The sequence below is a fragment of the Diplotaxodon limnothrissa genome, linkage group LG15, assembly GCF_057381915.1.
Source record: "Diplotaxodon limnothrissa isolate DT_005_m linkage group LG15, D_limnothrissa_male_GT1.1, whole genome shotgun sequence".
Lineage (NCBI taxonomy): Eukaryota > Metazoa > Chordata > Actinopteri > Cichliformes > Cichlidae > Diplotaxodon > Diplotaxodon limnothrissa.
Genome location: NC_140610.1, coordinates 31,517,822 through 31,533,647, shown reverse-complemented (window position 1 = coordinate 31,533,647; position 15,826 = coordinate 31,517,822). Strand labels below are relative to the sequence as shown.

Genomic DNA, 15,826 nt, shown 5'->3' with positions numbered 1-15,826 from the left:
CATCCTCGTCGGATCATCTGGTTTCCCTTCACGTTGCGTTGTTACTGGACTGGGGTTAATAAAGCTCACTTTCAAGGGTCAAGTTCTTTTTTTAAAATTAGATGACCTGAATGTTTTCCTGGACAGGCGTGCATTTCCTCTTATCTCAGTGGTCTAGATGTAAATGATAACATGAGTCAGGCTTGAATTCTCCAAGTTCAGCCTTAATGCCTTATCACCAAACAAATTTCCTCATATTTTCATGACAGATTTAATCGCTGCCTTGCTTCAGCAGTCTGCGTGTTATTAATTCACTCTGTTTACAGGTGATTTGTCAGCTTGAGTAATATCTCATTGTAGCAGCATTGGTATTAATACAGTGCTTTTTTCCCTCCCCCTTGTATTTTGCGTCACCCTACAACTATTCGAAACGGTTGCCTGGTGCTCCCTAAACTGGTTGTGACAGAGGTCCCTTCTGGCTAAATGAGACTTCTTCCTCCCCGCTGTTGCCAAGCACTGCTCCTAGGGGTTGAGTACTCTCACTCCACACACTGTAAACAAACAGCAGCTACTTGAGGAAAAGCAGAACGAGAGTTGAACCAACCAACTGGCTGCGTGAAAGGATGAAGCATGCTTTAATACTACTGCATACTGCACTAATAGCTCAAAGGGGCTTCATTATCTGGACAGTTGGTCGTTGATGAGTCCTGTAGGCTGTCACCTTTCGCTTCAGCTTGTTTATCAGCTTGCCCACTCTGTTACGTAAGTGTGTAAGTTTGGCTCCTGAAGTGGCCTACTTTTTGATACAAAGATGTAAATGATTTTGTAAAAGAGGGCCACGTCCCTAAGGACTGGGTTTACAGATCCTCTGTGGGGCGGAGAGTGTTTATTTTCCCCTGGCTCCCGATCCATTTATGAAACTGTCCAAATGGAACTGATTAATTTCACTGGCTGCATTTGAAGGGAAATCTTAATATGGGGGGTGTGAAAAGGAATTTGGTGCATGCTTCACTAACTTTGGTGCATATTTCAATCAATTTATTACATCTCCTTATATCACTGTGGTCTGCTGCTCTTTGAAACAGTCCCTCTTGCACTCATGTTTCTACTTTTCAGCTTTTCCTTCCATTAGACACGTGAACTTCTTTACATCAAACTTCATTTTTGCATGCTCATTTTGCATTTTGAAGGCACTGGCACTCACTCAGGTCTTTTACAGAACATTCAAGAGGTAAAAAAAAGAAAAAAGAGTACGTTCAGGCTAGGCATATTAATTCACTTAGGTCTGTTTAGAATTTGAAAGAGGGGCTGAACTCCTCGGGCCTTTGAAGAGACGCTTGTCTTTGTGTTTGCCGATCGTGGGGGTGTCATGTTGTGGGCATGAATAGCAGATCTCATTATTAGTGCTGTTTCTATGGCAACAAAATACGTTTGCCAGTCAGATCTGAGTCTGCCAAGCCAGAGGGTTCACATTCACTCAAACACCCAGGGAGACAGTTTGACAACAAGCATTACTGCATCCTACTGCACGACAAGGTAAACTTCAAAAACAGGGGCCCACTGATATTATCTGCCCTCTGAAAAAACGTACAGAGGTTTTCCGATGCATTTTATATCCTCTGGTAATTCAGAGACTTAAAACCACTGTGCTTACAACTGCAAATTATATGCAAGAAGTTGAGTTAGCGAATGGTCTGAAGAGCAGTGAGAAAAATACATCGGCCTTCATGTGTTGCGTCCTAGATGCTGTGCCGCGAGCCCTGTGGCAAAAGCCTGAACCAACACTTCTTCATGCTCCACATTCCTTTCTGAAGAGGAAAACACAGATAACAGCATTCAAAGCTGTTTTAATTACTCATTTTAGCAATGCATCCTGTGACTCTGAAGGGTGTTGTATGCATTGGTGGCCATTCAGCTTTAGGGGCCTCCTAATTTCACTCTGATCCATCTAATTTTCAGCTGGGGGAGTAAGCAACCGCCGTCAGCCAACAGGCTCAGAAAAATCCAGTGAACACTATAAAATTAACAATTTGTTAATTAAATGTCAACGTTGAGCGTCTAGTTTGCTGTGCTGCAGTAACTACTGTTATATTTACTAAGTGAAAATGTAATAGGTTAATATTTCCCTATTTCCCATCCCAGCTATATACTGTTTACACAGTGGACCAGTTTCACATGTTGACGTCTGAATGTGTGTGAGCCAACAGCCTCCTAATTTTCTGTTTGGGAGATGCTTGGCACTGTGTGACATCATAGAGGGGATATCCCTAATATGATCAACAGTGGCACATGGCACTTGTTGCCTCCCACAGAAGGCCCACTTGCCAACAAGTGAGTAAGTTGCTTAAAGTGAGTGTAGCCTTAAAGAAAGTTAGGCTAGATCAGCTTATTTCAAGCAGAGAATGAACTGAAGGACTGCACCAAGGCCCAGTATAAGATAACTAGGGATTATTCCGAGAAGTGAATCATGCAAAGCTACTCTAGTAGCCTTTAGTAATAACATCTTTACAAAAATACTTTTTTCCCACTTTTGCCCAAGTGCTTTCTCTGGGCTCTCTCTGTATCATTGTAGGGTCTTTACCTTACAATATAAGGTGCCTTGTGGTGACTGTTGTTGGGATTTGGCGCCAGATATATATATAAAACTGAATGGAATACTCTCTGTGCTGCCCTATCAACAAAGGCAAAAATAAATCTAAAAAAGGAAGTCAGTGTTCTTGTTCAGTTTGCACTATTTCAACACTTGAAAGTGGTCAGGAGAAGGACTAATCAGTTTTGGATCAAACGACTATATCTGTGAAAAACTTCACGTCACGTGTTTTAGTTCTCCTCACCTGTTCATTGTATTTTAATTTAATTTGTTTATGATTTGTTCTTTGTGAGTGACTCACAGTTCTAAAATTTAGCATTTGTGGTTAAACGGTGGTTAAACATCATCTAAATGAATGCTTCTGAACTACCTAACATCGTTGGTCTAGGATGTTTTTTAAGGCTTGGACCTAAAAACAAAAAAGAACTCAACCTGTTCTCCTGTTATTGTGAAATGTACTCAGCCTAACAACTAATATAGGATTTTAAATACCAATATCAATTGGGTGATTTGAAAAGCCACAGCATGTGCTGGGCTATGGCTTGTGTCCACATAAGTGGCGGCAGTCAGCTTGGTTGGCTAACAAAGCTTTTACTTCTTGGAACTTGTGTGGTTCCAGTTTCTCTCTGGAAACCAGATGAACACACCCAGCTGCTTGAGCGTGTTTGACTCCATTCCTGGGTGTATGATCACTTGGCTTAAGTGCACTCCCGGAAAATGGCTCACTGACATAGTCATGTGGTTGTGTGCTTCATTACAAAAACAGGACAGTCAATAACCACTCAACATGTTTCTGCAAAGGGAACCACTGATACTGTAATACCACGGGTATTCTGAACGTATTATCAGTCCAACTGTGTGTTAGAACCATTTACATTTATTGTACTTCCAAGTTAAAAACAGAGTGATTTTTAGTATACGCAACAGCTCGTAATGTTCTGTCTCTTTCTCCCACAGAAACCAGCTAACATCCTGGTGATGGGGGAAGGCCCCGAACGAGGAAGAGTTAAAATTGGTAAAGTAGATTTAAAAAAACATCATTTAAACTGCTTGACTGATTTGAAACTTACACAACCTTTAGGTACTTGTGTCAGCACGAAAGTGGATCAATTAGGTTGTTGACGTGTTTGATTGTCTGATAGCTACAACGTTTAACCTTGTCCAGAGAGGCTGACAGGAAGCTCAGATCAGTCCTGTTGCATAAGCCAGCTGGCCAGGGGAGTGTTGAAGGGTAATGCTGCATTGCTGGCATCTATTTTTAAACCCCGTACTCCCAGTAATAGCATAGAGTGTTGTTCCAGTGCAGCCAGAGTCTTTGCAACTGGTGCTGGTAAAAGTTTTACTTGAATGAACGCCACAAGGCTGCTGTGGTTTAATAAATATGTTTAATATCTTAATAGTTACATGGAGCAGGATGTTCATTTTATTCATTTCCAACTTTCATTCATTCATTTTTTAGGAGAATGTGAACTAAGTATCAGAAATCACATTCATTATAATTGTATTTGAATGCACGTTGGTTAAGCGAACAACTTTTTCAGCCTTACTTGTTCCTGTAGATATTGCTTTACAGTCAGTGTTGTATTTTCTGTGAACGTTTCATTATGAATCATCATCATCATTAGTATCATTAGTAGGCAAATGCAAAACTCTGTACAAGGCTCATCCAAGAACAGTGTCAGTGACAAGTTTTACTTTTAATTCTAATTAACATTTTAATTATATTCAGTAAGACCTGAATCTGGCAACTGAGCACATTATTCATCATGATCTCATCTCACTCATTCTATGACCTCAGAGTTTACTGAGGTCAGCCGAGAAGTGTTTTCCCATCAACTTCTTTGTACAACCAACCAGTTGCCCCCTACTGGCCATTACAAAGAATGCAGATTTAAAGGATTTCTGTATAGGCTTTCCATTTTCAGACTCAGATGCTACCTCCATCTTATACATACAGTCTGTGATCAGTTCTATGATCAGTATAATGCATCTTTAAAGTCATTAAAAAACAGTGAAATGTCCAATTAGCATTGTCCAATATTAGCATATTTATTTACTGCGCATATAGAAGTTGGCACAATAAGACTACCCATCTGTGGTATCCATATAAGACTATAATCCCACTTCTGTAGATCCCAGAAATGTGACTTGAAAAAAACCCCAGAACTCTTGCTCTTGGTGATTGCTCAGGTTTAGTGGCAGCTACAGAGGTGAATGTAAAATGTGGAGGGGTCATGTCCCCCACTTCACCAGTGGAAATAAAGCTGATTCAGAATAGGCTGACTTTAGTCTGTCATTTGTATTTGAGCTACACAGTGTCACATTTTCTTCTTCTCATGCTGTTGCCATCTAAACATGACTAATTTGATAAGGATGGATTTACGTTCCATATTATGGCCTGTATTTGTATAGCGCTTTTCTAGTCCCTGAGGACCCCAAAGCGCTTTACACAACCTGTCATCCACCCATTCACACACACATTCACACACTGGTGATGGCAAGCTACAATGTAGCCACAGCCACCCTGGGGCGCACTGACAGAGTGCACTCATTATTGTGGTGCTTGATTATCCTTACTGTAAGTTTTCTCTGATGTAACTCAAACCAACAGAATGCTGGTGTTTTGAAACTAACCACATTTGATTGATAAGCCAAGGACACTGCTCACTCATGGTGGTAGTGAAGCATATCTTGCTTAATGGTGTGCTCCATTCGAAGTGGGAAGTCGGAATTCCAATTTGCAATAGCAGTCCTTCCAATCCCAACTCCACAATCCAAGATGACAGCAGCAACAGCAGGAAAACTTGTAATCTCTGCAGCCACTGGTGTGTGTTTGTGACTGGCTATTTAAAAGCCATACACAGACCACTGACCAGGTTCTAGGGGAGCTGTACCTTATTCTGCTGTCTGTTAGAAAGACACAGGAAGAGAATCTGTTTGTGCCAGTTTCCTGTTAATCTTTACTAGAATGAGGCAGAGTTAAATATTTATGTGTAACTTTTATGTTTTCTGTTAAGGTACTTTTTTAACAGTGGGAAATTGCTCTATTTCTCACATTACCGTTTTAGCAAGGGATTTTTTTGCTAAAAGGAAAGAATACTGTCTTTTCATGCTAAGTAGAACAGATGTGGTTTGACATTAAAAGCCTGCCTTGTTCAGCTTTACAGTTGTGGATGTTTCATATTTAGTTGCGGTGTGAGAGACGCCCGAGGTTCTGTCTAGAACCCGTGGCTCTGACAGCAGCCTTGAACATGCATTCGTATCTCTATCTGATAATGCCTTTGTTTGCTAACTGCGTCTATCTTCTTTCGCACCTTCTGTAGCTGACATGGGTTTCGCCAGACTCTTCAACTCTCCGCTGAAGCCGCTGGCGGACCTTGACCCCGTGGTAGTGACGTTCTGGTACAGGGCCCCGGAGCTGCTGCTGGGGGCCCGGCACTACACCAAAGCTATTGGTGAGTCACACAGATGAAAAAAACGTAATGCTCTGCACCAAGGCAGGACTTTGATCCCTGGCTGTTTGCTTAACTGCATCAGGTTTGTGTTAGTTGACAGAATTAGCTGTGATTTTAGAAGCAGGGTCTCTTGGTTTACATGCACAGCTGATAAGTTCAAAGTACTCATGTGATCCATGGACATCATCAGAATAAATCAATCGTGGAGCACATGTTCCATTATAATCTCAGTATCTTACATCTTCCCACGTCAGTCCATTGAATGGAAGTCGACTTAGGCTGTTAGCAATGACTCACCATTGCATTGTATTCACATCACGTAACATGTAAGTGTCTTGACATACAAAAACAGAACATTTAATTCAAACAAGTTTAAAAGAGGAGCCAACAACTCTTCCTAGTCGGGCTTTGAAAATACATAATAAATAATGCAGTACAACAAGGAAATGGAAAAAAAACAAAAAAAACCCAGACATGCACCAATCAGCTGGCCAGAGTATAGAATCAGCTGATTTTCCAGCTTTCCCCGCCCTGTGTGGTGACCGGCCGGTCAGCCTCACGTGTGTCCGATTATGAGGCGGCCCATTTCACGCATGCACAAAACGTGCAGGGCAGCGCAAGCAAATAGATGCACTCCACTGTGTCACAACCACTGTGGAGGATCCTCACCGTGAGTGTAAAAGTTCTCCAAAATAGCGACCACCATGAAAATGTTTGCAACGAAAAGACAGATGCTTAAATCATCCAGCTGACATTTTCTAATTTCAGGCAACGTGGCTAAAATTATGACGATGAGTGAAAAAGAGAAAACTGTCGATATTTGGTTATCTGGTGAAGTTATAAACATACTGGAAAAATGATGCGTGTAACTGACATTTCTTTTTCTTTTGTTTGGAAAGGTAACATGCCAGGTAGAGCTGAGCATACAGCAGCCTGTGTTCATTACATTTTTGCACCTCTTTCCAGTAGCAGGACACTTCATTTTCAGTTGTTTCAGTGAGAGAAAATTGTGCAACATACAGTTGTTTAGTTTCAGTTGTGTATGCTGTCAGTTCTAATAATGAGGAAAAAAACAGAATTGGTAAGAAATTTTGTTTAGGTAGGTCACGCTTACAGAGAAATGCAGAATCTACATTATAAACATTATACAGAAAAATAAATACGTCACATCATCCCAAAAGGTTGATTCTGTTCATCTGGACGTAGCATTTTCAATGCAGGTAGTTAAGCAGTAACACTAACATCAATATTCCAGCAGAAAAAAATGACTTCCTGTAATCCAGGAAGATTTAGCCATTGTAGCTAGTGTATCTCCACAATACTGAGACTAAGTGTTGTCTGTTTACATGTGTGCGTGCCTCAGACATCTGGGCGATTGGCTGCATCTTTGCGGAGCTGCTAACATCGGAGCCCATCTTTCACTGTCGCCAGGAAGACATCAAGACCAGTAACCCATTCCATCACGACCAGCTGGACAGGATATTTAGTGTCATGGGTTTCCCTGCAGGTCTGCACACACACACACATATACAAGAGATTGTTTAGTGTATCGATAAAAGTGTTAACTTAGTCACGTGCTTGTGTCTTTCGCAGATAAAGACTGGGAAGACATCAGGAAGATGCCAGAGTACCCCACACTGCAAAAAGACTTCAGGAGGACGACGTGGGTGGCCGCTCTAATGACCTCTATAATCGGGGAGCTTGTAGACTTGTAAATGAAATATCACATATGCTGTCATTTGTCATCCAACAGGTATGCAAACAGCAGCTTAATCAAATACATGGAGAAGCATAAAGTGAAACCAGACAGCAAGGTGTTCTTGTTGGTAAGTGCACACACACACACACACACACACATATATCTTAGTTCAGTTACTTTAGAGGCATTATGTCCATTTCCTGGTGACCAAACCTAACTGTAACTGCTAACTAATTAACCATTAAACTCACCTTAAAAGTAATAAACTTTAAAGGGTCATGGACTGGGCTGTTATTCCCCAAATGAGGTGCAGGTGCACACAGTATAACTATGTAAACACGTATACTAATACTATTACTACTTAATAAAATCGTCTTATTTTGAAAGGCCACTAATCAGGAAGCCTCCACCTTTTTGTATTTTCCTATCGTACACTGATCAGGTGTGTGTGTGTGTGTGTGTGCGTGTGTGTGTGTGTGTGTGTGTGTGTAGATCTTGTAACCATGTGTATTTTTCTGCCTTCAGCTCCAAAAGCTCCTCACAATGGACCCGACTAAAAGAATCACATCAGAGCAGGCGCTGCAGGACCCGTACTTCCTAGAGGACCCATTACCAACCACTGAGTGAGCCTTAGTAAACGTTTGCAAACTTTAATCAACACAATCGTGTTGGTGCTTCAATCACTAATTTCATCTGTTTTCTTCTAGTGTGTTTGCTGGCTGTCAGATCCCCTACCCCAAACGAGAATTTCTTAATGAAGACGAGCCAGAGGAGAAAACAGAAAAGGTAAGTGTTATCCAGTTATCCTGTGCCTTAGACTGTAAGGCAGTCTAGCCGCTGCCTTACAGATAACTTCACTGGCGGCGAATGCAGCTTTTAGGTTATTGCTAATAGTTACATGGCTACATTAACACCTCAGAAACATCCTCATAAAGATTGGGATGTCAGTCTTTGAGATGCTTTGTTGTGCTACTGTTCATGTGCTAAGCTGTTAGTGAGAGAAAGGGCTGTGTCCCCGCCTGTCTGCAGCAGTGCTGTGCGAAGCTGCGTGTGAAGACGGCACAGTTTGTGGCACTGCTAATGTGCGAATACCTAAGCTGATATTAATGTTCAGCACTAGAGTATAGATATTTGGACAACCCTTCTTGGTATATATACTGCCTGCAGTATCTGCATGGTTAAAAAAGTACCGTCACATTTTCAGAAACTAAAACATCGATCGGTATTGTGTCAGTTCACTTAACGTCCCATCTTAAGTTAGTTGTCAATGGGGTCTAATGTGGCAGTTTTTGGTGTATTTTATGGGTTAATGCGCGGCTGTCCCACCTCACAAAGTCTTGCATTTATTTTTCAGGCTTTTTCTGTAGAAATTTTGGGGACTGTTAAATTGATAAAGTCTTAATGTACAGCTTTTCACTAGTGGATTGTACTATTGCTATTCCAAGTGGTAGCTCCAAATGTGTCCAGGCACTTTCCCTTTCAGCCATAAAGAACAGATATTGTTATCTACTGGAGTGATATGAGGTTATAGTACTACTGGTTCTTAGAAAGCAGTATCTTAGTTGAGTCAACAGTGTCCCTTGAGTTATTTTTACAGTGTAATAACTCAGCGCAGGCATTTAGCGGCGACTTTGCCAGAGGCAGGGACACACTGTACACGGTGTACAGAAGTGCATGAGGAGGCTGACCGTCCTTGTGCTCTGTGTTTCATTGTTGCTTTGCATGTAGCTTAAAAAGCGCAGCCTTTTTTCAAAGGCGCTAAGATTACAGTTTTTGCCCGTTGCCTGAACACATTTTGCAAAACTTTGCTCATTGTGCCAAAACCCTAAACACAAGTAAACATGACACAACACTGGGAAATATACCATTCACATCTGCACCAAATTGAAACTCTACTCTCAAAACCTAAACTCTGCTATCAAAACCTAACATTCCTTTGTCAAAATGTAACTCTGTTGACAAAATGACACATACTTGCATCATATGCAAACACTTACAGAGCAGGAGGAACACACTAGTCTACTTTATATAAAGCACTGCAGTCTTTGATTTCCATTGTTCATTCAGAAGGCATATTTTCAGGAGACACATTTGCAAACAACCAAAAAAGCAAATAGACCTACTCAATATTGTACATTGCAGTACTATGAATTCAGATAAAGCAAAAAAAACAAAAACAAAAAAAACCCCATAATACAGTAATAGAAAAAACACTATACTGTAAACAAAAAATCATGACAATTGTGCATACGTGGGCTCATGGATCCCGCCGTCTGTTGGGGTCTGGCCACAGGACCTCATCAACATCGCAAGCAATGTCTTCTCCCGCTAGGCACCGGGGAAAATATCCTCTTCCATGTCAAAACCATCCATGGATTGCTGTCACCTGAATGTTGCCGCAGGCCTGTTCCATTGCCTGCAGAAGAGGCATGCAGGCATGTAGTTGGCGGTCATATACACGCCATCTCCAAGCCGAAAAAAATTCCTCTATAGGGTTTAAAAATGGTGAGTAAGGGGGCAAAAGCATACCACTTCAAGTTGACTGTGGTTGGAGAACCAGGCCTGGACCAGAGCAGCCCGATGGAAACTGACATTATCCCATATCACCACAAACCTGGGCTGATCTGGTCTGTTCTGTACAACTATATCATGGAGAGCATCTAGAAATGTGAGTATGTGCTGGCTATTGTATGGACCTAGTATTGCATGATGGTGCAGAAGCCCTCGAAGGCATATGGCGGCACATAATGTGATGTTTCCCCCGCGCTGCCCTGGGACGTGCACAATTGCCCTTTGGCCAATTACATTACGACCCCGTCGTCTTGTTTTGCTCAGGTCGAATCCAGCTTCATCAATGAAAATGTATTCATGAGGCTGTGCAGCTCCATCCATGGCCAAGATTCTCTGAAAAAAAGGGGAACATATCACTGTACTACAGTGCTACACATACAGCACCCTCACCCCATCACACAGGTACCTGTGTAGCTCTCAGAATGGATCCATGTGGTACTGATATGGTACATATTCAGCTGCTACTGGACTTCACCAATACTCTATTGTAAATGTAAGGGACAGTTACACGTACCCGTACATATTCAGCTCGAAGTCCTTTGACCCTGTCACTGTTCCTCTCGAATGGGACTCTGTAGAGCTGCTTCATGGTGATGCTGTGTTTACCCAAGATGCGTCTGATGGTGGTGATGCTCACATGGTCTATGTTGCTGAACACTCGCCTGTCTGCAAGTATTTTCCGTCGTAGCTGGTGGAGACGGATGGCATTGTCTGCCCTCACTAGGTCCACAACAGCAAGTTCCTGCCGTTGTGTGAACAGGCGTTGGCGTCCTCCCCCAGAAGGTCTTCGAGTCATTCTAGAGAAATACAACCACATATTGTCATCGGTTTGCTTATTTTTCTTACAGTACTTCACTGTATATACTGTATCATCCACTGTACAACACTGTACTTCAATATAAGTAATCATGGTATGTTTCACAGAAACTACCACTTTGGCTGCAAAAGGAGCATTAGCACCCTGCAATACCCTGTACACTTGATATGGTAACTTTAGAACAGTACTATGAAAACCATCTGAGTAGAGTAGAAGGCAGTGAGATGAAGACAGACCTGTTTTCTAGTCGGAATTTTCTTATTACAGATGCCACTGTGAAGCGGCTTAGATGTGGGTGGACTCTCTGCCCAGCTTCCCTCATAGTCAGGCCGTGGTTGATGACATGGTCCACCAAAGTTGCTCTTATATCATCAGAAATATGGGTCCGTGCATGGCCTCTTTGACCCCCTCCTCCTCTTCCTCTTGCTCTCCCTCCATCCATGCTTGCAAAGTTCTTGAAATGGCTAAACTGAGGGCTTTTTGTGGTTGGCTAATTGGTGTTCAGTTTTGCAAGTAAGTGCCTTCAGGTGTATATTTGAGTGGTTGCAATTACCCGATGTGTTTTGTATTTTGGATACATGTGTTTTCCAAATGGCACCCTGAAATTTCATTTTTGAACGAAGTGTCTTATGTATGAAATAGAGTGTAGTATGCAGGACCATGTGTGTTGCATAATTGCAACCAGAGTGCAAAGCAGCACTTTTGTTTAAGGTATGGGTACATGTGTTTGGGGTATGGTAACAAAAGCTTCAAGTTGTGTTACTTTAGTCTAAGCATGGGTTTATAGTGTTCAAGCAATGAGCAAAAACTGTAAGATAAGATTTTTGTTGTGAAATCTAATGAGAGAGTGAGCACTGAGGCAGAGGCCGATGGCTCCATGTGACCGCTGTTCCTACATCATATTGGTAGCTGCTGGCAGGAAAAGATCTGAGCTTTACACCAGAGAACAGAGTGTTTGAGGAGCTCGGCTTGCACTGCTTTGGTTGGACTTCCTGTCAGCATAAAGTGTGGACATGCACAATCAATAATAGACAACATAAACAAAATAATTTGGCTGCTCCAAATCAGTACAACACCAAAACTGCTGATTGCAGACTGAAGTGAAAGCTGCTGATTTTATGAAATTACATGCAGGATTATGCATCATGCTGTACATTCATACTAAAATACACTAGCCACTATATCTGCCATTATATTGACTAAATGCAGTTTTTCAGATATTTTTGATCCACCATCTTTCATCCTCACCTGATGAGGCGTGATCTTGCACGGCGCTCCAGATCGAGGACGACTGAAAATTATTTTATATTTCTTCCATTTAAAGAAATCGCACCAACAGTTATCATTGTCTCACCAAGCTTCTTGGTGACAGCCTTGTGCAAGTCTGATATCTTTGCTTTGCTCTTGTTCATGGTGGCAGAGAAGCTGGAATGGAAGACATTGATTCTGTGGACACACGGGGACATGTGCAATGTATGGGAAATCCTGCTGGGTTCTAGGTGATTAAATACTTATTTCACTCAGGGAAATGTAAATGTAATCAGCTTCTAGCTTTTCTGGATTTTTGGTTGATATTCTGTCTCTGTTAAAATGAAATAACCATAAAAATTAGAGACTGTTTGTTTGTTTGTAAGTAAGCAAACTGACAAATTCAACCCACTGTAAGCCGATCATGGGATGTTTTTATTTTCTTTTTTCAAAGAAAAGTACTTGTTACTTGATTTATCAAGGTTTGTGGCACAGAATTTTCTGCTTGTCTTAATTGTGCTTGATGGTGTTTTAGGGGGTGTCATTTATTTGGATTGAAAGGAGGAAAGATAATTGTGCCGCTGGAGGGGTCACAGCTGTGAGTGCAGTGCCAAACTTTGGCTGTGTCCTACAACTCTTCACTGGGTCCCTACTGACTGATTTCATGGTGTTATGCTGTCTCTGGAAAGAAACCTGTGCCTATGCTCATTATTCACTTTCTCACGGTAGCTCATATGCTTGTAATCTGCCGTGTTCTTTGTAGAATGCTGGTCATTGTTGATGTGACCGCCTTCATTTTTGTATACAAACAAGCGGATTGTTAGGGGATCGCCTCAGAACTTTCCACTCCCATCAGCGCATTTTTGCGACCCTAAAAGCCCCGTGGTGGCTTGAAGGTCAACATTCTGCACACTGAATTCCTGAATTGTAGCCATAAACTGATAAATTCACAACTGTGTCAAATTTTTACACCAAATTTCAAATTTTGACTAAATTTTAAACCACATAATTGCCACATAATGAGCCAGAACGTAATGAATGTTTGCACCAGAAACTGGCTGCAGATTTCTGTGAACCATATTTAATAATCACCTGAGGAAGGACTGAACTGTTCACACAGGGTGTCTCATTCCCTCAACTCAGCCACGCATCCACATCCAAGGGCCATTTGGGGCATCTCTGGGGTATGGCTGCTGGCAGAAACCATAACAATGATTTTGGTCCGTCATTGCGGTCTCGATTTTTGAACTTGAAACCAGACTTAGGGCTTTAGGGCCTGAGCCAGCAGCATAAATGGGCAACAGATTCTCAAAACATGGAAATAGATATGTAATAGCTGCTTTATTAACAATATAGACAGACAGAGAATATGAGCTATCCTTACTGTCTCATCCTCAGATGAGTTAGTATACGTTTCCTTCCTTCCTTTGGCTCATTAGGTTAACATTTCTTGTGGTCTACTTAAGTTTTTTTTAATGCGTCCTTAAAACTCTAAACTCATGTTGTTGAGCTGCATTTCAATCCAGTCATCTGAGTGGGAAAGTGGGTCACAGATGCAGAAAAGAACAACCTACAGCTAAAAATAGAGCAAAATCTTGGTTTCTTGTTTTCAGCAAGAACCCGAGATCATTCCACACACTCGCTTTTAGTCCACTCCATAAATCCCGACCCACTTTCAGCTTTGTGTGTCTTTGTGCAGAACCAGACCCAGCAGCACCAGCAGACAACTGGCCAGGCTCAGGCCCAGAACCAGCAGCAGACAGCAGCCCAGCAGGCCCCCTCCCAGCAGAGCTCTGCTCAAACCAACGGCACCGCCGGAGCCACGGGGGCCACCACTGCAGCGCTACAGCACGGTCAGGACCAGGGGCCACCCAACAAGAAACCTCGGATCGGACCCTCTGGGGCCTCCTCAGGCACTGGGGTGCTACAGTCAGATTACCAGGTCAGTACAATATTATAGAACAAACACCAACACCAACATTTTCTGGTGAAACTGTTCATTTGTCTGTACTTTAAAACTCTATTAAATGAATGGTAAATGGCCTGTATTTGTCCCTAAGGACCCCAAAGCGCTTTACACATCCAGTCACACACACATTCACACACTGGTGATGGCAAGCTACATTGTAGCCACAGCCACCCTGGTGTGCACTGACAGAGGCGAGGCTGCCGAACACTGGCGCCACCGGGCCCTCTGACCACCACCAGTAGGCAATAGGTGAAGTGTCTTGCCCAAGGACACAATGACCGAGACTGTCCGAGCCAGGGCTCGAACCGGCAACCTTCCGATTACAAGGCGAACTCCCAACTCTTGAGCCACGATTGCCCGATAAATGAGTCCATTATAATCATCTCCTGCTCCAGACTTTCATTCTTGGACTCTATTAGTTGCATGAGTAGCTGTGCATGAGTTCCAAGTTCTCCTTTGTAGTGTTATTCTGGCACAAACGTGAGTTTATCATCTGACTGAAACAAGCTGTTTTAGCTGTCTTCCTCGTCCCTTCAAACTAACTGTGTCCTGATTGGAAGGTGAGTGCAGCTTCTGTGCTCATAGTACCTGAACCCTGAAACGATCATAAAAAACTGTCTTAAACCTAGTGTTTAGAGCAGGTTGAAGGCTTGTTTAATATGAACATCCCACAGTGTAACAGTATATGTGAAGAAAAATATATATATAAAAGCATAAAAGGTCGACCACAGCAGGATGTACCATTCCAGCACTGAAAATGAGACACTCCAAACTCCTGTTTGAGTTCAGTTTGATTGCAAGTACGTGCTTTAAGAAACTGACATGATCTTCAGAAGGAAAAAAACCTGCGTTAGGCAGTTAGGATAGGGAAATCTAAACGTATTAAGACATGAACCAACATGTTGTTGGGCTGAGAATGCTTACAGGGGGCTGCAGGCTAAAAAATGTATACTCAAACACTCAGATACCAGACAACAACAAGATGTTGTTTAAATGATAAGGACTGTACAGAGCTGATATCAAATCACAATGGAGCCTGTGAGCTTTTGTTTTCTGCTCAGGCGCCTCCTGTATCGCCGGCTCAGCTCTTATCACGAGGCCAAAGAGACAACAGCTCTCGGCCTGTGATGAAGTGAAGCTGGATGCCAAAGTTTGGCATATGACATATTTTGACTTTCAAGGAGAACCCGACTGCTGCAGAAAATAAATGTGATCAGCGACTAATCAGCAACGTATGGGGTTAGCTCAGGTTTGAGCGTTACATGACCGCAGGAGCAGGGAGATCATGTGTCAGTACTTAACAGAGCACGGTGTGATCTAAGTGACCGCTTTGACCTCTCCCGCTTCTGTATCAGCGAGGCACACAAGTATATTGCATACAGAGATATGCCTAGTTGCAAGTGACACAGCTGGTGGCTGTCAGGCCTCAGTTGATGTATAAATAAACTGTCGCAGTGGTCAGACACATCACGAGTGTGGCTATAGCTGCTACTGTCAG

At 42.3% G+C, this 15,826-nt stretch overlaps 1 protein-coding gene across 1 annotated transcript in view; it reads left to right on the top strand.

The window, feature by feature from the left end:
- Positions 1-15,826, top strand: part of cdk19 (cyclin dependent kinase 19) — a 63,899-nt gene that overhangs the window by 44,902 nt on the left and 3,171 nt on the right. The window contains exons 5-12 of the mRNA XM_085372496.1: positions 3,527-3,584; positions 5,893-6,024; positions 7,388-7,531; positions 7,618-7,687; positions 7,778-7,850; positions 8,249-8,346; positions 8,431-8,509; positions 14,059-14,301. Of these exons, the coding sequence (XP_085228622.1) occupies positions 3,527-3,584; positions 5,893-6,024; positions 7,388-7,531; positions 7,618-7,687; positions 7,778-7,850; positions 8,249-8,346; positions 8,431-8,509; positions 14,059-14,301 (897 nt within the window). The remainder of the gene's footprint in view (positions 1-3,526; positions 3,585-5,892; positions 6,025-7,387; positions 7,532-7,617; positions 7,688-7,777; positions 7,851-8,248; positions 8,347-8,430; positions 8,510-14,058; positions 14,302-15,826) is intronic.